Raw genomic sequence first — 23,213 nt, 5'->3', positions numbered from 1 at the left:
TAATGCTCAGTACATTGTGCACAGCTTAAGTTTCTGGAGACAGGGACTTTGTAAATTATGCGGGCTCTCCTCACTGCAGAAATGACATACATGTGCATACCAACTGCAGTTTAGGCAGACTGGGGTTGAGAAGGGCGGCGGGCATTTGGATTTGGGACTGCAGAATTTGCTGGATTTTTTTTCTGTGTTCCCAGAGCCATTGTGCTACCAGTAATGTGAAAACCCAGGAAAGGTGATGAGTCTGAGTGGGGACTTGTTTCTTGTGGGATTGAGTAGAAGCTTTAATAGGTGGTATTTTGGGGTACAGAACATTTTGGATCAGTTCACATTTATCCCGTGCTCTATGCTGAGCACTTTCATCAGGAGTTTCCATCTAAATCTACAAAATTTGTGATTCAGATGACACCCCCGACAGATCCATTCACATTAATGAGGCAGCAGAGATACTCTGGACTCTGTGTGGCTTCTGATCGGTGGTGTCCGGCTTTTAAGGTGTGCACAAAAGAGGTGATCGACTGTACTTTTATGCACACCTAAAGAGACAAGCACAGGCGGATCTTAGGCCCAACAGAGAGCCCAAAGTGTCTCCCTCTGCCTTATTATGGTGAATATTATCATCAGGGGTTCTGCACCTGAGATATTTACACATAATCCTCGGTGTAAGCGCTCAGCGTAGAGCGCAGGATAAATGTGAGCCACATCATACTGCAATCTTTGGGAAGTAAAATAAATCTTAATCTGCTGTTAATTTGTTTGTTTTTATTTCTCTACGCCGTTCATTGTGTGGTTCAAGTCATTAGATGGCTTTATTATTCGTGTTGGTGTGATTACAGCAATACCAGATTCATATTGTTTTTTTATGTTTAGCGACTATCACAGTAAAAAACGCTTTTTTTAACACAAAAAAAGTTTTGCATCAGTTTATTTCCTGACAGAGTCATATGAAGGCTTTTTTTGCGCAAAGAGTTGACGCTTTTATCTGTACCGTTTTAGGGCACATATTTTTTGATCGCTTTCTATTACAATTTTTGAGATGCAGCATGAACAAAAAAAAAAAAAAAAGATTCAGAAATAGTTTTGCTTTACTCTCCGGGTCAGTACGGTTAGGCTATGTGCACACTGGGAAATGGAATTTTCTTGAGAAAATTCCGCATGCTCTCAAAGATTACCGCACCCGCGGTAAAAAACCGCGGGAAACCGCACCCGAAAACCGCATGCGGTTTGCTGCGGTTTTACCGCGGTATTGTTCGCGGTATTGCCGCGTGCGGGTTGGGATGTGCTTTATTGCATTCAATGCAATAAAGCACATTGAAGAAGAAAAAAAAAAAAGAAAAAAAAAAGTCATTTAATTCTGAGATAGTAGATAGACAGAAGAATAGATAGAGGGATAGATAGACAGACAGAGGGATAGATAGATAGAGGGATAGATAGAGGACAGATCGCTGCATTTCCCACGGTCGGCAGTGAGTTCACATTACCGGCCGTGGGAAATGACCAGTAATTACCTCTGCTGTCTGCTGCTTTCATTCAGCGCTGTGTCTATGACAGTCGCGGCTGGATGGAAGCAGCGCAGGACCTGTGGATTACGCCGGAGCGGTGGATTACGCCGGAGCTTTGGTGCGGGAGGGGTTAATAAAATGGTGAACGAGGCTTGTTTGTTTTATTTAAAATAAAGGATTTTTCTGTGTCTGTGTTTTATTCACTTTACTTACGGGTTGATCATGTCAGCTGTCACATAGACGCTGCCATGATCAAGCCTGGAGTTAATGGCGGTGATCCACCACCATCATTAACCCCTTGTATTACCTTGCTGCCACTGCTACACGGCAGCAAGAAGAGCCGAGGACACGCCGGTAGTGCCGCATAATGCATGCGACAGTGCCGGGGCAGCTGCGGCTGATATTCTCGGCTGCGGGAGGGGGAGTGAGGCAGGGGACATTAACCCTGCCCCTCTCCCTCCCCAGCATGAGAATACCGGCCCGCCGCTGTGTGCTTACCTCGGCTGGAAGGTATATGCAGCGGAGCCCACGTTCTTTGTTTTCTATATTTCCGTTTTCTTTCTATGTGTGTCTATGTGTCTGTGTTCTATGTCTGTGATGTGTTCTGTGTCTGATCTGTGTGTTTACTCTCTGCACGGCTTCCTCTTCCTGTAATGACATCACTTCCCTGCAAACCGCAGACAAGCGATGCACATTACCGCAGGTAAACCGCGAAATACCGCAGGGAATAACGCAGCAAAACGCAGTGAACTGCACAGAATTTGCTGCCTGCGTTATTCCCTGCGGGATTTCATGATTAACATTGAGTCAATGGAGTGAAATCCCGCAGCGATGTGCGGAAAAGAATTGAAATGCACTTGTTTTTGCTGCGGGAATCTCGCAGCAAAACATGCAGCTGTCAAATTCCGCCCAGTGAGCACAGAATTTTTTTTGCCCATAGGTTTTGCTGGTGATTCACTGCAGAGATGTTATGAACATTTTCTGCAGCGAAACATGCAGCAAATCCGCGGAAAATCCGCGGCAAAATCCGGTAAGTGTGCACATAGCCTTATAGTGATACCACATTTATGTCATTTTTTTTATGTTTTGCCGCTTTCACACAATAAAAACAATTTTATACAAAAAGCATTGTTTTTGCAGCGCTGTATTGTGAGAGCGGTAGCGCTGTTATTTTTGCACTGATGGAGCGGTGTGACCGCTTGTTTCTTGCGGGGCAAGATGACATTTTTATTTGCAGCCGTGTTTTATTACACTTTTATTTCGGAGAAATGATGAAAGAGCATCGTTTTTGCCATGTTTTTATTCCCTTTTCATTACGGTGTAACACTGCAGGTCGTTCTGGACGCGGCGATACCAAATATGTGGACTTTATTAGTTTACTCTTACATAAATGAAGGGAATTTTGTTTACTTACCGTAAATTCCTTTTCTTCTAGCTCCAATTGGGAGACCCAGACAATTGGGTGTATAGCACTGCCTCCGGAGGCCACACAAAGCATTACACTAAAAAGTGTAAACCCCTCCCCTCTGCTATACACCCTCCCGTGCATCACGGGCTCCTCAGTTTTGGTGCAAAAGCAGGAAGGAGGAAAAGAATTATAAACTGGTTTAAAGTAAATTCAATCCGAAGGAATATCGGAGAACTGAAACCATTCAACATGAACAACATGTGTACACAAAAAACAGGGCGGGCGCTGGGTCTCCCAATTGGAGCTAGAAGAAAAGGAATTTACGGTAAGTAAACAAAATTCCCTTCTTCTTTGTCGCTCCATTGGGAGACCCAGACAATTGGGACGTCCAAAAGCAGTCCCTGGGTGGGTAAAATAATACCTCATAATAGAGCCGTAACCGGCTCCGTCCTACAGGTGGGCAACCGCCGCCTGAAGGACTCGCCTACCTAGGCTGGCATCTGCCGAAGCATAGGTATGCACCTGATAGTGTTTCGTGAAAGTGTGCAGGCTCGACCAGGTAGCCGCCTGACACACCTGCTGAGCCGTAGCCTGGTGCCGCAAAGCCCAGGACGCTCCCACGGCCCTGGTAGAATGGGCCTTCAGCCCTGAGGGAACCGGAAGCCCGGAGGAACGATAAGCCTCGAGAATTGGTTCCTTGATCCACCGAGCCAGGGTTGATTTGGAAGCTTGTGTCCCTTTACGCTGGCCAGCGACAAGGACAAAGAGTGCATCCGAGCGGCGCAGGGGCGCCGTACGAGAAATGTAGAGTCTGAGTGCTCTCACCAGATCTAACAAGTGCAAATCCTTTTCACATTGGTGAACTGGATGAGGACAAAAGGAAGGTAAGGAGATATCCTGATTGAGATGAAAGGGGGATACCACCTTAGGGAGAAATTCCGGAACCGGACGCAGAACCACCTTGTCCTGGTGAAAAACCAGGAAGGGGGCTTTGCATGACAGCGCTGCTAGCTCAGACACTCTCCGAAGTGATGTGACTGCCACTAGGAAGACCACCTTCTGTGAAAGGCGCGAGAGAGAAATATCCCTCATTGGCTCGAATGGTGGTTTCTGAAGAACCATCAGCACCCTGTTCAGATCCCAGGGTTCTAACGGACGCCTGTAAGGAGGTACGATGTGACAAACCCCCTGCAGGAACGTGCGTACCTGTGGAAGTCTGGCTAGGCGCTTCTGAAAAAAGACAGAGAGCGCAGAGACTTGTCCCTTAAGGGAGCCAAGCGACAAACCCTTTTCTAATCCGGATTGAAGAAAGGACAGAAAAGTGGGCAAGGTAAAAGGCCAGGGAGAAATACCCTGAGCAGAGCACCATGACAGGAATATTTTCCACGTCCTGTGATAAATCTTGGCGGACGTTGGTTTCCTAGCCTGTCTCATGGTGGCAACGACCTCTTGAGATAATCCTGAAGACGCTAGGATCCAGGACTCAATGGCCACACAGTCAGGTTGAGGGCCGCAGAATTCAGATGGAAAAACGGCCCTTGAGACAGCAAGTCTGGTCGGTCTGGGAGTGCCCACGGTTGGCCGACCGTGAGATGCCACAGATCCGGGTACCACGACCTCCTCGGCCAGTCTGGAGCGACGAGGATGGCGCGACGGCAGTCGGCCCTGATCTTCCGTAACACTCTGGGCAACAGTGCCAGAGGAGGAAACACATAAGGGAGTTGAAACTGCGACCAATCCTGAACTAAGGCGTCTGCCGCCAGAGCTCTGTGATCTTGAGACCGTGCCATGAACGTCGGGACCTTGTTGTTGTGCCGGGACGCCATTAGGTCGACGTCCGGCATGCCCCAGCGGCAACAGATCTCCTGAAACACGTCCGGGTGAAGGGACCATTCCCCTGCGTCCATGCCCTGGCGACTGAGAAAATCTGCTTCCCAGTTTTCTACGCCCGGGATGTGAACTGCGGATATGGTGGAGGCTGTGGCTTCCACCCATAGCAGAATCCGCCGGACCTCCTGGAAGGCTTGCCGACTGCGTGTTCCGCCTTGGTGGTTGATGTATGCCACCGCTGTGGAGTTGTCCGACTGAATTCAGATCTGTTTGCCTTCCAGCCACGGCTGGAACGCCTTTAGGGCAAGATACACTGCCCTTATCTCCAGAACATTGATCTGAAGGGAGGACTCTGTCTGAGTCCAAGTCCCCTGAGCCCTGTGGTGGAGAAAGACTGCTCCCCACCCTGACAGGCTCGCGTCCGTCGTGACCACAGCCCAGGATGGGGGCAGGAAGGATTTCCCCTTCGACAGAGAAGTGGGAAGAAGCCACCACTGAAGGGAAGCTTTGGCTGCCCGAGAAAGGGAGACGTTCCTGTCGAGGGACGTCGACTTCCTGTCCCATTTGCGGAGAATGTCCCATTGAAGTGGGCGCAGATGAAACTGCGTGAAAGGAACTGCCTCCATTGCTGCCACCATCTTCCCCAGGAAGTGCATGAGGCGCCTCAGGGGGTGTGACCGACCTTGAAGGAGAGATTGTACCCCTGTCTGTAGTGACCGCTGTTTGTTCAGCGGAAGCTTCACTATCGCTGAGAGAGTATGAAACTCCATGCCAAGATATGTCAGTGATTGGGCCGGTGTCAGATTTGACTTTGGAAAATTGATGATCCACCCGAAACTCTGGAGAGTTTCCAGAGCAATGTTCAGGCTGTGTTGGCATGCCTCTTGAGAGGGTGCCTTGACAAGGAGATCGTCTAAGTAAGGGATCACCGAGTGTCCCTGAGAGTGTAGGATTGCCACCACTGTTGCCATGACCTTGGTGAAGACCCGTGGGGCTGTTGCCAGGCCAAAAGGTAGTGCCACGAACTGAAGGTGTTCGTCCCCTATGGCGAAACGCAGGAAGCGCTGATGCTCTGGCGCAATCGGTACGTGGAGATAAGCATCTTTGATGTCTATTGATGCCAGGAAATCTCCTTGGGACATGGAGGCGATGACGGAGCGAAGCGATTCCATCCGGAACCGCCTGTTTTTCACATGCTTGTTGAGCAGCTTTAGGTCCAGAACGGGACGGAAGGATCCGTCCTTTTTTGGCACCACGAACAAGTTGGAGTAAAAACCGTGACCCCGTTGCTGAAGAGGAACCGGGATCACCACTCCTTCCGCCTTCAGGGTGCCCACCGCCTGCATAAGAGCCTCGGCTCTGTCGGGGGGTGGAGATGTTCTGAAGAAACGAGTCGGAGGACGAGAGTTGAACTCTATCCTGTAACCGTGAGATAGAATGTCTCTCACCCATCGGTCTTTTACTTGTGGCAGCCAGATGTCGCAAAAGCGGGAGAGTCTGCCACCGACCGAGGATGCGGTTTGAAGAGGCCGAAAGTCATGAGGAGGCCGCTTTGGGAGCGGTGCCTCCGGCGGTCTTTTTAGGACGTGACTTAGACCGCCATGCATCTGAGTTCCTCTGATCTTTCTGAGGCCTTTTGGACGAGGAAAATTGAGATCTGCCCGCGGTCCGAAAGGACCGAAACCTCGATTGTACCTTCCGTGGTTGAGGTCTGTTTGGTTTGGACTGGGGTAAGGATGAATCCTTTCCCTTGGATTGTTTAATGATTTCATCCAATCGCTCACCAAACAAGCGGTCGTCAGCCAATGGCAAACCGGTTAAGAACTTTTTGGAAGCAGAGTCTGCCTTCCATTCACGTAGCCACATGGCCCTGCGGAGTACCACCGAGTTGGCGGATGCCACCGCCGTACGGCTCGCAGAGTCGAGGATAGCATTAATGGCGTAGGACGCAAACGCCGACGCCTGATTGGTTAAGGACACCACTTGCGGGACAGATGTACGTGTTACCGCATGAATCTGCGCCTGACAAGCTGAGATAGCTTGGAGTGCCCATACGGCTGCGAATGCTGGAGCAAAAGACGCGCCGATAGCTTCATAGATGGATTTCAACCATAGCTCCATCTGTCTGTCAGTGGCATCTTTGAGTGAAGCCCCATCTTCCACTGCAACTATGGATCTAGCCGCCAGTCTGGAGATTGGAGGATCCACCTTAGGACACTGAGTCCAGCCCTTGACAACCTCGGGGGGGAAGGGATAACGTGTATCCTTAAGGCGCTTGGAAAAACGCTTGTCTGGACAGTCTCGGTTTTTCTGGATTGCCTCTCTGAAGTCAGAGTGATCCAGAAACATATTTGATGTACGCTTTGGAAACCTGAAACGGAATTTCTCCTGAGAAGCAGACTCCTCAATTGTAGGAGCTGGGGGAGAAATATCCAACACCTGATTGATGGTCGCTATAAGGTCATTCACTATGGCGTCACCTTCAGGTGTATCTAGGTTGAGAGCGGCTTCAGGATCAGAATCCTGATCTGATACCTCCGCTTCATCCTCCAGAGAGTCCCCCTGCCGGGACCCTGAACAGTGTGATGAAGTGGAGGGAATTTCCCAGCGACCCCGCTTGGGCGGCCTGGGACTGCGGTCCGTGTCAGAGACCTCACCCTGGGACCTGTGGGTTACCCCCGGGGCACATTGCTGTTCCAATTGAGGGGGACCAGGGGTCAAGGATTGGATAGAGCCCGGGGCCTGAATCACCGGTCTGGACTGCAATGCTTCCAGTATTTTAGCAGACCATTTATCCATAGTGTCAGACAGCTTGTCAGCAAAGGCTGCAAACTCCGTCCCTGTCACCTGGACAGTGGTAGCAGGTGGATCCACCTGGGCCACCAGTGGCAGAGGCTCCGGCTGAGTAAGTGCCACAGGGGCCGAGCATTGCACACAATGAGGGTCAGTGGACCCTGCCGGTAGCATAGCCGCACATGAGGTACAGGTTGCAAAATACGTCTGTGCTGTGGCACCCTTGCTTTTTGCAGATGACATGTTGTCTCCTCTGAGAACAACCAGGAGGGTATATAGCCAAAAATCAACAGAGCGACCGTACAGTGCAATGTATAGCCTAAAAGCCTATATATATATATATATATACACTTCGGTACTCAGTGGGGCCAGCACCACAGGTGCTGCTTACCGACCGCTCAGAGCGGTTGTGTGATCACCAGATTCCCTGCCTGGGTCTCCCTGTGTTGCCTCTCCTCCTCAGCGTCTGAATCGCTGACAGGAATGGCTGCCGGCGTTCTGTGAGGAGGAGGAGACCGTGGGCGTGCCCAAGAAAAGTGCGGGAATCCAGCGCCCCACTGTACTGAGTGAGGAGGGAGGAGGATACTAATGTATGCTCCAGCCCTCCGCTGACGATCCGTGCAGCGTCCCGCCCCTCCCCTGACTGGCAGGCCTGTGGGCGGGAAAGAACGACACTAGGCCGCAGAAGCCGGGGACTAAAGTTATAAGCGCGGCCGGCAATAAGCGCGGCCGCGCGTAGTCCCCCGGCGCACTAACACCTCCAGCAGTGCTGGAAAGTGTATGGCACTAACGTTTCATGTCCGGCGCACTAACACACCCAGCAGAGCTGGAAAGTGTCTGGCCCAAACGCTCCATGTCCGGCGCACTAACACACCCAGCAGTGCTGTAATGTGTATGGGACCAGCGCTCCATGCGCGGTCCCCACGGAGACACAGTACCTCATAGTAGCAGGGCTTTGTCCCTGACGATATCCAGCTCCTATCCTGCAGATTCCCAAGGGCTGCGGAGGGAGCACGGTCCCAGTGCCTGGAGACCGATCCGGGTCCGACTTCACCCAGAGCCCCTTAAGGGATAGGGAAGGAAAACAGCATGTGGGCTCCAGCCTCCGTACCCGCAATGGGCACCTCAACCTTAACAACACCGCCGACAAGAGTGGGGTGAGAAGGGAGCATGCTGGGGGCCCTGTTATGGGCCCTCTTTTCTTCCATCCGACCTAGTCAGCAGCTGCTGCTGACCAAGCAGTGGAGCTATGCGTGGATGTCTGCCTCCTTCGCACAAAGCAAGAAAACTGAGGAGCCCGTGAGCACGGGGGGTGTATAGCCAGAAGGGGAGGGGCTTTACACTTTTAGTGTAATGCTTTGTGTGGCCTCCGGAGGCAGTGCTATACACCCAATCGTCTGGGTCTCCCAATGGAGCGACAAAGAAATTTGCACTTATTGGTGTAAGATTTTTTGCTCTCTATTTTGTGAGGATTTAAATAATTTTTGTAATTTTTTCTTAACGTTTTTTAGTTTCTCCCTCTATGGGACTCTAACTTTTATTATTTTTTTTCACTGGTCTCATTACAATTCACGAGACCTGTAAGAACAGACTGACAGACGCCCGATAGACACTGACTATTTCAGAGTCTAACAGGCCACCATATCTAGTACAGCAGCAGGTCATTATGTGACCTCCTCGTGCCGTGACAACTCCATGTGATTGTTGTCGGGGTGCTGATGGGGTGACAGAGGGAGGGGGTGAGAGAAGGGGGGGTGAGAGAAGGGAGGGGGGGGGGTGAGAGAAGGGGGGGGGGGGTGAGAGAAGGGGGGGGTGGGGGGTGAGAGAAGGGGGGGTGGGGGGTGAGAGAAGGGGGGGTGAGAGAAGGGGGGTTGAGAGAAGGGGGGTTGAGAGAAGGGGGGTTGAGAGAAGGGGGGTTGAGAGAAGGGGGGTTGAGAGAAGGGGGGTTGAGAGAAGGGGGGGTGAGAAGGGGGGGTGAGAAGGGGGGGTGAGAAGGGGGGGTGAGAAGGGGGGGTGAGAAGGGGGGGTGAGAAGGGGGGGTGAGAAGGGGGGGTGAGAAGGGGGGGTGAGAAGGGGGGGTGAGAAGGGGGGGTGAGAAGGGGGGGGTGAGAAGGGGGGGGTGAGAGAGGGGGGCGAGAAGGGGGGGTGAGAGAGGGGGGTGAGAGAGGGGGGGTGAGAGAAGGGGGGGGGGGGGTTAGAGAAGGGGGGGGGGGGGGTGAGAGAAGGGGGGGGGGGGGGGGGTGAGAGAAGGGGGGGGGGGAGGGGGGTGAGAGAAGGGGGGGGGGGGGGGGGTGAGAGAAGGGGGGGTGAGAGAAGGGGGGGGGGGTGAGAGAAGGGGGGGGGGGGGGGGGGGTGAGAGAAGGGGGGGTGAGAGAAGGGGGGGTGAGAGAAGGGGGGGGTGAGAGAAGGGGGGGTGAGAGAAGGGGGGGTGAGAAGGGGGGTGAGAGAAGGGGGGGTGAGAGAAGGGGGGGTGAGAGAAGGGGGGGTGAGAGAAGGGGGGGTGAGAGAAGGGGGGGTGAGAGAAGGGGGGGGGGTGGGGGTGGGGGGGGTTTGAGAGAAGGGGGGGTGAGAGAAGGGGGGGTGGGGTGGGGGGGGTGAGAGAAGGGGGGGGTGAGAGAAGGGGGGGTGAGAGAAGGGGGGGGGGGGGGTGAGAGGAGGGGGGGTGAGAGGAGGGGGGGTGAGAGGAGGGGGGGGTGAGAAGGGGGGGGTGAGAAGGGGGGGTGAGAAGGGGGGGTGAGAAGGGGGGGTGAGAAGGGGGGGTGAGAAGGGGGGGTGAGAAGGGGGGGTGAGAGAAGGGGGGTGAGAGAAGGGGGGGTGAGAGAAGGGGGGGTGAGAGAAGGGGGGGGTGAGAGAAGGGGGGGGTGAGAGAAGGGGGGGTGAGAGAAGGGGGGGGTGAGAAGGGGGGGTGAGAGGGGGGGGTGAGAGAAGGTGGGGTGGGGGGGTGAGAGGGGGGGGGGGGGGGGGTGAGAGAAGGGGGGGGGGGGGTGAGAGAAGGGGGGGGTGAGAGAAGGGGGGGTGAGAGAAGGGGGGGTGAGAGAAGGGGGGGTGAGAGAAGGGGGGGTGAGAGAAGGGGGGGTGAGAGAAGGGGGGGTGAGGGAAGGGGGGGGGGGGGGTGAGAGAAGGGGGGGGTGAGAGAAGGGGGGGGGTGAGAGAAGGGGGGGGGTGAGAGAAGGGGGGGGGTGAGAGAAGGGGGGGTGAGAGAAGGGGGGGGTGAGAGAAGGGGGGGTGAGAGAAGGGGGGGTGAGAGAAGGGGGGGTGAGAGAAGGGGGGGGTGAGAGAAGGGGGGGGGTGAGAGAAGGGGGGGTGAGAGAAGGGGGGGTGAGAGAAGGGGGGGTGAGAGAAGGGGGGGGTGAGAGAAGGGGGGGTGAGAGAAGGGGGGGTGAGAGAAGGGGGGGTGAGAGAAGGGGGGGTGAGACAGAAGGGGGGGTGCGACAGAAGGGGGGGTGCGACAGAAGGGGGGGTGCGACAGAAGGGGGGGTGCGACAGAAGGGGGGGTGCGACAGAAGGGGGGGTGCGACAGAAGGGGGGGTGCGACAGAAGGGGGGGTGCGACAGAAGGGGGGGGGCGACAGAAGGGGGGGGCGACAGAAGGGGGGGGGCGACAGAAGGGGGGGTGCGACAGAAGGGGGGGTGCGACAGAAGGGGGGGTGCGACAGAAGGGGGGGGCGACAGAAGGGGGGGGGCGACAGAAGGGGGGGGGCGACAGAAGGGGGGGGGGCGACAGAAGGGGGGGGGCGACAGAAGGGGGGGACGACAGAAGGGGGGGACGACAGAAGGGGGACGACAGAAGGGGGACGACAGAAGGGGGACGACAGAGGGTGCTCCCCACAACTTTCTAAATGCCGCAATCGCTATCAATAGCAGCATCTGCAGAGTAAATCGGCAAGGAGCGGCGTGCGCCCTGAGCCATGGCTGTTTATATTTCAGCATCTCCCATCGATGACAACGATCAAACAACAGGGACCGCTGAAATGGGTCCTCGCATCAATTGCCGGGCAGCTGTCAGTGACCACTGTGGGTACAGAGCGGTCACTGAGTTTTCAGTGACAGATTAAAGCCATGATGGATACAGCCCGTCATGGTGCAGGAACGTCACCTACTCATGACGGGCACATACTACGATGACAGGGCAGGACTCCTCTGGGCACTAATGGGGGCTCATTATTACCGAGGGTCAGTGGCTTCTCGCAGACCACCCCATGACCTCACCTTGGGACTGGAAGAGGAATGTGCCATGGTCTTGAACATCTCCAGGACCGTTCGCTGCTTCAATACTTTGGTCTTCTTTTTCGGTACCAGACTGTACGTTCCCATCCGTCGCTTCTTTTTTCGAGAGGTGACGGATACTAAACCGCAACGAGACGTGTGTTACACTAGCCAGGGTGGAAAGTGGGTGACATGGAGTGTGAAATATTGAGCAGTACATGCCCGGTGCGGACCCCCTCACCTGACTGGGGCTTTGCTGATGAGCCCCCGCTCTGACCCTGAGGCGGCAGCTCTTGCGTGGTGCTGGACTGAAGGACGGGCGGCTGCTTCCCACCCTCCAAACCGTTTTTGGCAGCAGAATCTTCCACGTTTTCCATTTGCTCTGACGACTCGCTGGAATCCTTATGTACAGGCTGTAACAGAAGACGGGGGCATCGTTATTACAGGGCAGGGTAAGAGGCTCCCAGCAGTGACCGTGTGACCGCTGCAGACGATCAGACAATCTCTGTAGGCTCCAAACCCGCAGCCGAGCAGCAGTGACCGCCGATATCTGCCATTATCGATATTTCAGCGCCAGTTTTCCAGCGTTATCAGGGACAAATGTGTCGCTAAACACACCCCTATAGTAAAGTATATTGTGCCTCAGCGGGAACGACCGCAGCGGGCGAACGGCGCTCACAACCTCTCCAAAAACACTCGGCGCCCATCACAGCACAATGCGAAGAGTATAATGGAGACGCGGCACATTATGTCTTTCCTTCTTCTGGGGTTTGTATTATTGTCCCAGGCTCTATTCACAAATCTGCAGGCTTCAGAGCAGAAATCTCCGAAAATTCAGAGAGAATCCACCGTAAAAATAATCGCCACCCAGAAATATAGAAGCTTAGCTGAGAGGGGCACTGGAGCGCAGCTCCGAAGTATAATACAGGAGGTAACTCAGGATCAGTAACGTATGTACACAGTGACTGCACCAGCAGAATAGTGAGCGCAGCTCCGAAGTATAATACAGGAGGTAACTCAGGATCAGTAATGTATGTACACAGTGACTGCACCAGCAGAAGAGGGAGTGCAGCTCTGGAGTATAATACAGGAGGTAACTCAGGATCAGTAATGTAATGTATGTACACAGTGACTGCACCAGCAGAATAGAGAGTGCAGCTCTGGAGTATAATACAGGAGGTAACTCAGGATCAGTAATGTATGTACACAGTGACTGCACCAGCAGAATAGTGAGTGCAGCTCTGGAGTATAATACAGGAGGTAACTCAGGATCAGTAATGTATGTACACAGTGACTGCACCAGCAGAATAGTGAGTGCAGCTCTGGAGTATAATACAGGAGGTAACTCAGGATCAGTAATGTAATGTATGTACACAGTGAGTGCACCAGCAAAATAGCGAGTGCAGCTCTGGAGTATAATACAGGAGGTAACTCAGGATTAGTAATGTATGTACACAGTGACTGAACCAGCAGAATAGTGAGTGCAGCTCTGGAGTATAATACAGGAGGTAACTCAGGATCAGTAATGTCTGTACACAGTGACTGCACCAGCAGAATAGTGAGTGCAGCTCTGGAGTATAATACAGGAGGTAACTCAGGATTAGTAATGTAATGTATGTACACAGTGACTGCACCAGCAGAATAGTGAGCGCAGCTCCGAAGTATAATACAGGAGGAAACTCAGGATCAGTAATGTATGTACACAGTGACTACACCAGCAGAATAGTGAGTGCAGCTCTGGGGTATAATACAGGAGGTATCTCAGGATCAGTAATGTATGTACACAGTGACTGCACCAGCAGAATAGTGAGTGCAGCTCTGGAGTATAATACAGGAGGTAACTCAGGATCAGTAATGTAATGTATGTACACAGTGACTGCACCAGCAGAATAGTGAGTGCAGCTCTGGAGTATAATACAGGAGGTAACTCAGGATCAGTAATGTATGTATACAGTGACTGCACCAGCAGAATAGCGAGTGCAGCTCTGGAGTATAATACAGGAGGTAACTCAGGATCAGTAATGTAATGTATGTACACAGTGACTGCACCAGCAGAATAGTGAGTGCAGCTCTGGAATATAATACAGGAGGTAACTCAGCATCAGTAATGTAATGTATGTACACAGTGACTGCACCAGCAGAATAGTGAGTGCAGCTCTGGAGTATAATACAGGAGGTAACTCAGGATCAGTAATGTAATGTATGTACACAGTGACTGCACCAGCAGAATAGAGAGTGCAGCTCTGGAGTATAATACAGGAGGTAACTCAGGATCAGTAATGTATGTACACAGTGACTGCACCAGCAGAATAGCGAGTGCAGCTCTGGAGTATAATACAGGATGTAACTCAGGATCAGTAATGTAATGTATGTACACAGTGACTGCAACAGCAGAATAGTGAGTGCAGCTCTGGAGTATAATACAGGAGGTAACTCAGGATCAGTAATGTATGTATACAGTGACTGCACCAGCAGAATAGTGAGTGCAGCTCTGGAGAATAATACATTACTGATCCTGAGTTACCTCCTGTATTATTCTCCAGAGCTGCACTCACTATTCTGCTGGTGCAGTCACTGTATACATACATTACTGATCCTGAGTTACCTCCTGTATTATACTCCAGAGCTGCACTCACTATTCTGCTGGTGCAGTCACTGTGTACATACATTACTGATCCTGAGTTACCTCCTGTATTATTCTCCAGAGCTGCACTCACTATTCTGCTGGTGCAGTCACTGTATACATACATTACTGATCCTGAGTTACCTCCTGTATTATACTCCAGAGCTGCACTCACTATTCTGCTGGTGCAGTCACTGTGTACATACATTACATTACTGATCCTGAGTTACCTCCTGTATTATACTCCAGAGCTGCACTCGCTATTCTGCTGGTGCAGTCACTGTGTACATACATTACTGATCCTGAGTTACCTCCTGTATGTACACAGTGACTGCACCAGCAGAATAGCGAGTGCAGCTCTGGAGTATAATACAGGAGGTAACTCAGGATCAGTAATGTAATGTATGTACACAGTGACTGCACCAGCAGAATAGTGAGTGCAGCTCTGGAGAATAATACAGGAGGTAACTCAGGATCAGTAATGTATGTATACAGTGACTGCACCAGCAGAATAGCGAGTGCAGCTCTGGAGTATAATACAGGAGGTAACTCAGGATCAGTAATGTATTACACAGTGACTGCAATAGCAGAATAGTGAGTGCAGCTCTGGAGTATAATACAGGAGGTAACTCAGGATCAGTAATGTATGTACACAGTGACTGCACCAGCAGAATAGCGTGTGCAGCTCTGGAGTATAATACAGGATGTAACTCAGCATCAGTAATGTAATGTATGTACACAGTGACTGCAGCAGCAGAATAGCGAGTGCAGCTCTGGAGTATAATACAGGAGGTAACTCAGGATCAGTAATGTAATTATGTACACAGTGACTGCACCAGCAGAATAGCGAGTGCAGCTCTGGAGTATAATACAGGATGTAACTCGGGATCAGTAATGTAATGTATGTACACAGTGACTGCACCAGCAGAATAGTGAGTGCAGCTCTGGAGTATAATACAGGAGGTAACTCAGGATCAGTAATGTATGTACACAGTGACTGCACCAGCAGAATAGTGAGTGCAGCTCTGGAGTATAATACAGGATGTAACTCAGCATCAGTAATGTAATGTATGTACACAGTGACTGCACCAGCAGAATAGTGAGTGCAGCTCTGGAGTATAATACAGGATGTAACTCGGGATCAGTAATGTAATGTATGTACACAGTGACTGCACCAGCAGAATAGTGAGTGCAGCTCTGGAGTATAATACAGGAGGTAACTCAGGATCAGTAATGTATGTACACAGTGACTGCACCAGCAGAATAGTGAGTGCAGCTCTGGAGTATAATACAGGATGTAACTCAGGATCAGTAATGTATGTATGTACACAGTGACTGCACCAGCAGAATAGAGAGTGCAGCTCTGGAGTATAATACAGGATGTAACTCAGCATCAGTAATGTAATGTATGTACACAGTGACTGCAGCAGCAGAATAGCGAGTGCAGCTCTGGAGTATAATAAAGGAGGTAACTCAGGATCAGTAATGTAATTATGTACACAGTGACTGCAATAGCAGAATAGTGAGTGCAGCTCTGGAGTATAATACAGGAGGTAACTCAGGATCAGTAATGTATGTACACAGTGACTGCACCAGCAGAATAGCGAGTGCAGCTCTGGAGTATAATACAGGATGTAACTCGGGATCAGTAATGTAATGTATGTACACAGTGACTGCACCAGCAGAATAGTGAGTGCAGCTCTGGAGTATAATACAGGAGGTAACTCAGGATCAGTAATGTATGTACACAGTGACTGCACCAGCAGAATAGCGAGTGCAGCTCTGGAGTATAATACAGGATGTAACTCAGGATCAGTAATGTATGTACACAGTGACTGCAATAGCAGAATAGTGAGTGCAGCTCTGGAGTATAATACAGGAGGTAACTCAGGATCAGTAATGTATGTACACAGTGACTGCACCAGCAGAATAGCGAGTGCAGCTCTGGAGTATAATACAGGATGTAACTCAGCATCAGTAATGTATGTACACAGTGACTGCTCCAGCAGAATAGTGAGTGCAGCTCTGGAGTATAATACAGGAGGTAACTCAGGATCAGTAATGTAATGTATGTACACAGTGACCGCTCCAGCAGAATAGTGAGTGCAGCTCTGGAGTATAATACAGGAGGTAACTCAGGATCAGTAATGTAATGTATGTACATAGTGACTGCACCAGCAGAATAGCGAGTGCAGCTCTGGAGTATAATACAGGATGTAACTCAGCATCAGTAATGTAATGTATGTACACAGTGACTGCACCAGCAGAATAGTGAGTGCAGCTCTGGAGTATAATACAGGAGGTAACTCAGGATCAGTAATGTATGTACACAGTGACTGCACCAGCAGAATAGTGAGTGCAGCTCTGGAGTATAATACAGGGGGTAACTCAGGATTAGTAATGTAATGTATGTACACAGTGACTGCACCAGCAGAATAGATAGTGCAGCTCTGGAGTATAATACAGGAGGTAACTCAGGATCAGTAATGTAATGTATGTACACAGTGACTGCACCAGCAGAACAGTGAGTGCAGCTCTGGAGTATAATACAGGAGGTAACTCAGGATCAGTAATGTAATGTATGTATACAGTGACTGCACCAGCAGAATAGTGAGTGCAGCTCTGGAGAATAATACAGGAGGTAACTCAGGATCAGTAATGTATGTACACAGTGACTGCACCAGCAGAATAGAGAGTGCAGCTCTGGAGTATAATACAGGAGGTAACTCAGGATCAGTAATGTAATGTATGTACACAGTGACTGCACCAGCAGAATAGTGAGCGCAGCTCTGGAGTATAATACAGGAGGTAACTCAGGATCAGTAATGTATGTACACAGTGACTGCACCAGCAGAATAGTGAGTGCAGCTCTGGAGTATAATACAGGAGGTAACTCAGGATCAGTAATGTATGTACACAGTGACTGCCCCAGCAGAATAGTGAGTACAGCTCTGGAGTATAATACAGGATGTAACTCAGCATCAGTAATGTAATGTATGTACACAGTGACTGCACCAGCAGAATAGTGAGTGCAGCTCTGGAGTATAATACAGGAGGTAACTCAGGATCAGTAATGTATGTACACAGTGACTGCACCAGCAGAATAATGAGTGCAGCTCTGGAGTATAATACAGGAGGTAACTCAGGATCAGTAATGTAATGTATGTACACAGTGACTGCAGCAGCAGAATAGAGAGTGCAGCTCTGGAGTATAATACAGGAGGTAACTCAGGATCAGTAATGTAATGTATGTACACAGTGACTGCACCAGCAGAATAGTGAGTACAGCTCTGGAGTATAATACAGGAGGTAACTCAGGATCAGTAATGTAATGTATGTACACAGTGACTGCTCCAGCAGAATAGTGAGTGCAGCTCTGGAGGATAATACAGGAGGTAACTCAGGATCAGTAATGTAATGTATGTACACAGTGACTGCACCAGCAGAATAGCGAGTGCAGCTCTGGAGTATAATACAGGAGGTAACTCAGGATCAGTAATGTATGTACACAGTGACTGCACCAGCAGAATAGTGAGTGCAGCTCTGGAGTATAATACAGGAGGTAACTCAGGATCAGTAATGTAACGTATGTATACAGTGACTGCACCAGCAGAATAGTGAGTGCAGCTCTGGAGTATAATACAGGAGGTAAATCAGGATCAGTAATGTAATGTATGTACACAGTGACTGCCCCAGCAGAATAGTGAGTGCAGCTCTGGAGGATAATACAGGAGGTAACTCAGGATCAGTAATGTAATGTATGTAACACAGTGACTGCACCAGCAGAATAGCGAGTGCAGCTCTGGAGTATAATACAGGAGGTAACTCAGGATCAGTAATGTATGTACACAGTGACTGCACCAGCAGAATAGTGAGTGCAGCTCTGGAGTATAATACAGGATGTAACTCAGGATCAGTAATGTAACGTATGTATACAGTGACTGCACCAGCAGAATAGTGAGTGCAGCTCTGGAGTATAATACAGGAGGTAACTCAGGATCAGTAATGTATGTATACAGTGACTGCACCAGCAGAACAGAGAGTGCAGCTCTGGAGTATAATACAGGAGGTAACTCAGGATCAGTAATGTAATGTATGTACACAGTGACTGCACCAGCAGAATAGTGAGTGCAGCTCTGGAGTATAATACAGGAGGTAACTCAGGATCAGTAATGTATGTACACAGTGACTGCCCCAGCAGAATAGTGAGTACAGCTCTGGAGTATAATACAGGAGGTAACTCAGGATCAGTAATGTAATGTATGTACACAGTGACTGCACCAGCAGAATAGGGAGTGCAGCTCTGGAGTATAATACAGGAGGTAACTCAGGATCAGTAATGTATGTACACAGTGACTGCACCAGCAGAATAGTGAGTGCAGCTCTGGAGTATAATACAGGAGGTAACTCAGGATCAGTAATGTAATGTATGTACACAGTGACTGCACCAGCAGAATAGTGAGCGCAGCTCTGGAGTATAATACAGGAGGTAACTCAGTGTCAGTAATGTAATGTATGTACATAGTGACTGCACCAGCAGAATAGTGAGTACAGCTCTGGAGTATAATACAGGAGGTATCTCAGGATCAGTAATGTATGTACACAGTGACTGTACCAGCAGAATAGGGAGTTCAGCTCTGAAGTATAATATTGACAATTGCCTAAGGCTGCAGGAACGACAGCCGGAGCCTGCGAGCGCTATACTCTGTACTTGGATATGTATATTAGTATATGATTGCGGCTAAACGTTCATGGCGCTTGCTCTTACCGAACTGCAGGCCGACCTCGGGAGGGTTTTCCGTGCTCTGTGGAGTTTCGAGTCCGATACAGAATAATCTGTTATCTTTGGGCTCTCGTCTTGAACTTGGTCTCCCACCGGAGGGGGAGCGGGTGAAGGGGCTGAGGGTACATATACATTGGAGGCTGCTTTAGTCTTGAGCGCAGCGCCAGGAAGAGTCTTTGCAGCATGGCCGCTTAGCGGAGAGGAGCTTGAGGTCCGTAAAGGCTGTTGATGGACAACAGATTTGTTTAATATATATCCATTGCTCCCCATGACAGACGTTTGCATGGGACTGTTTATTTTCAGTGGGTGCTGTCGGAGGTCTCCTAGGTCTCTTTCGCAGACGCCGTTCTCCGCCACCCAACAGGTTTTGTAATTAGGGTCCTGGTTATGCAGTTTTGTGCCGTCCTGACCTCCGTGTGGGGAGACCGTGTGCTCTTTTGAGTCAGTCCTCTCGCAAGAACCGTTAGTGTCGCCGACTTTTTCGGGCAAGTTTTCGTCCCCCGCCATGGCATCGGTCACTGGAAAAGAAATGGTGAACACGAGTCAATCACAACCGTAAGCTCAGCAGTCAGTTTTAGGGACTTTTACATCAGCCGTTTGGTTCTGCGCCCAAACATTATCACTCATTTTTCACGAAGACCACATGAACGGTTTGCCCCCACGACGTTCACATCAGCCCCTGTAAAAAGGGCCTTCAACAAACAAGCTGTAATCATCTTCAAGAAAACCTCTGTGAGAACCGAGCCTAAAGGTTCTTATGTGAACCAAGCCCATAAGTGTATAGATATTATTTCAAAACACTAAATAGTCGCGACCTCGAAGGTTTCCGGAGATCATCTGCAGCATTTTAGGTTCTTCTCTCCACATAGTATAAAGGACTAATGGGGAGATGCTAATAAGCCAATAGGTGCACAGAAAACCCCCCAAAAATGAAGAATCAAGACAAAAATCTCAATTGTGTACAAATCCTCTAACATAACAGGCAGCGGCCTTATTTACTACTCAAAAGAGAAATTATCAGGAAAAAACTAATTATAATAATAAAATGACAGTGGTTATTAATTGCAGATGAGAAATTATCCCCATATATAGCGAAGATTATTAATTTTGGCCGGAGATTACCACCAGCTCAGGGGGCACCGCGATGGGGACCCCATGTGCCCCCAATGTATGCCAACTAGTTCCTGGGCTGGTGGAAGGAAACCAGGGTCTTCAGGATGTAAATGGAGGTTGTGTGTCACGGGCGACAGACAGTCATGTGGTTTCTGGCCATAGAAGGTCACAGCGCTTGGCTGTGCAGAATGCTCATTATCATGTATACATTGGTATAGGTAGCTTTCCTGCTAGATATATCTCTCCCCTTTGGACCCAGCTACTAATTATCTTTATTCCCTTGGTGCTTATATACGCCTTCCTTCCTTTTGATTGGTGCTGGGGATATTTTTCAGTTTCTTCAAGCCTTGGTTGCAAGCAGGTGGCTTGTACTCCTCTGTGGTATTATCGCTGTAACTTTGCTGAACTTCTGCCTGAGTCATCTAATGATAAGTAGTTCATGCATTTTCCCCCAGTTTGTCCTTGTGTTCTATAGTGTTTAGTGAGGTTGACAAAGAGCTCATCCCATCCGTTCCTTATTTAGGGCCCAGCACTAGGGATACCTAGGGTCAGGTATCCGGCTCGGCGTATAGGTACGAAACAGGTGCTGAGGGTCCAGCAGTAGGTTCAGTCAGGGGTCAACATATTCCCTTTTCCTAGACGCAGGGTTCCCCTTTCCTTCCCTTTCGCTTGGTACTTTCCCATACCTAGTGTGACAACTAAATTTCAGGTCAGGACCCGCTACATAGACGACATTTTCCCTGTCCGTAAAGGCTCAAGGACAGAGCTGTCTGACTACGTGGGGCAGTGTTTCTCAACTCCAGTCCTCAAGACCCACCAACAGATCGTGTTTTGAGGTTTTCGTCATTATTAGACAGGGAATAATTCCATCACCTGTGCAACATTAAGGAAATCCTGAAAACCTGATCTGTTGGTGGGTCTCGAAGACTGGAGCTAAGAAACACCTGAATAGAGGGTCTGGATAAAACCTCACTTTTATTAACGGGGAGACTCTACCCTTCCTCGACATCTTGATTAATAAGGACGGGAATGGGGGACTACATACATCTACATACAAAAAACCCAAGCAAACAATTGGTTGCTTAGATGGGAGAGTAGTGCCCCCATATATCTCAAAAGAGGTCTACCCAAGTGACAATTCCTTAGGATCAACAGAGAGACACGCAAAACAGTAGAGGGACAGGTTTCAATAATGGGGGTACCCTAAGGATTGAGATAGGCCCATCAACAAGCCAAGAAGACCAGAAGAGCAGAACTACCCGATCCTTCCACCCATGGAAATACTGTCAGGTTTATTACCACCTTTGATAACAGTGCACGAGAGGTACACAAGACTCTTGAAAAATACTGGTCCATCTTATTGATGGATGCCGATATTGGACCTAAACTACCGGCACATCCACTTATTACATACGGGAGGGGTAGGTCCCTCAATGATAGTTTCGAGAAACCTATTGATACAACTTGGCTGGTGAGGGATCTTAAGGGATGCTTAAGATGTTCTAAGTGTGTAGTGTGTGCGAAATACACTCCTTCTATGCCTCTTGAACTCCAAATTAATAAGATTTGTTTTACGAGCCCTCAGGAAGTCAATACAGCACACACGCTTTGTGGTTTACTGAACGTTTCTGCTTTGTTTCATCATGTGACCAGTTTATATAGTACCTCAAACAAAGAAATAACTCCTCCGAACCATGCATCAATAAGAATAGGTACCTCAAACAAAGAAATAACTCCTCCGAACAATGCACCAATAAGAATAGGTACCTCAAACAAAGAAATAACTCCTCCGAACAATGCACCAATAAGAATAGGTACCTCAAACAAAGAAATAACTCCTCCGAACAATGCATCAATAAGAATAGGTACCTCAAACAAAGAAATAACTCCTCCGAACAATGCACCAATAATAGGTACCTCAAATAAAGAAATAACTCCTCCGAACAATGCACCAATAAGAATAGGTACCTCAAACAAAGAAATAACTCCTCCGAACAATGCACCAATTAGAATAGGTACCTCAAATAAAGAAATAACTCCTCCGAACAATGCACCAATAAGAATAGGTACCTCAAACAAAGAAATAACTCCTCCGAACAATGCACCAATAAGAATAGGTACCTCAAACAAAGAAATAACTCCTCCGAACAATGCACCAATAAGAATAGGTACCTCAAATAAAGAAATAACTCCTCCGAACAATGCACCAATAAGAATAGGTACCTCAAACAAAGAAATAACTCCTCCGAACAATGCACCAATTAGAATAGGTACCTCAAATAAAGAAATAACTCCTCCGAACAATGCACCAATAAGAATAGGTACCTCAAACAAAGAAATAACTCCTCCGAACAATGCACCAATAAGAATAGGTACCTCAAACAAAGAAATAACTCCTCCGAACAATGCACCAATAAGAATAGGTACCTCAAACAAAGAAATAACTCCTCCGAACAATGCACCAATAAGAATAGGTACCTCAAATAAAGAAATAACTCCTCCGAACAATGCACCAATAAGAATAGGTACCTCAAACAAAGAAATAACTCCTCTGAACAATGCACCAATAAGAACAATAGGGGTGTGAACAAAAATGTGAAACTTCCCCGCCCATCAGTGTTAGTGTTAACCCTATGACATCATTAGGTATAAGACAAGATGGACATTAACATCAGGGTAGGTAAACTGTTCAGGAGCAATGTCACTAAGAAGAGCTATGAAATTCGTCAAATTTATTAATTGCTGAACACAAGGGGTGGTATACAAGTTATATGTTAATTCTTGCTACATATTATATGGATTGTCTATTTTTGGACTTTTTTTTAGCTTTTCTTGGAGGTCAGAGTCGTAACTAACAGAACAAGTGAACGGAGCGTGCGAGGTGGGGTTTCCGTACCTTCTTCCTTGCTGTTAGTGATATCTTTCAGCAGATCCTTTCTGGATTCCACCTTGCTTGCGC

At 49.3% G+C, this 23,213-nt stretch overlaps 1 protein-coding gene across 5 annotated transcripts in view; it reads right to left on the bottom strand.

Moving 5' to 3' along the window:
* The window catches only part of EHMT1 (euchromatic histone lysine methyltransferase 1), a 166,973-nt gene that overhangs the window by 80,952 nt on the left and 62,808 nt on the right, over positions 1 to 23,213 (bottom strand). For all 5 annotated transcript variants that reach the window (XM_075324626.1, XM_075324625.1, XM_075324627.1 and 2 more), the window contains exons 2-5: positions 23,151 to 23,213; positions 19,127 to 19,659; positions 11,977 to 12,148; positions 11,739 to 11,875 (exon numbers count right to left, since the gene is read on the bottom strand). The exon at positions 23,151 to 23,213 is cut by the window's right edge and continues 7 nt beyond it. In XM_075324626.1, coding sequence (XP_075180741.1) covers positions 11,739 to 11,875; positions 11,977 to 12,148; positions 19,127 to 19,659; positions 23,151 to 23,213 — 905 coding nt within the window. The remainder of the gene's footprint in view (positions 1 to 11,738; positions 11,876 to 11,976; positions 12,149 to 19,126; positions 19,660 to 23,150) is intronic.

Source organism: Anomaloglossus baeobatrachus, chromosome 9 (assembly GCF_048569485.1).
Source record: "Anomaloglossus baeobatrachus isolate aAnoBae1 chromosome 9, aAnoBae1.hap1, whole genome shotgun sequence".
Lineage (NCBI taxonomy): Eukaryota > Metazoa > Chordata > Amphibia > Anura > Aromobatidae > Anomaloglossus > Anomaloglossus baeobatrachus.
The sequence above is the reverse complement of the archived record's forward strand: the minus strand, read 5'-3'. Positions and strand labels throughout refer to the sequence as shown.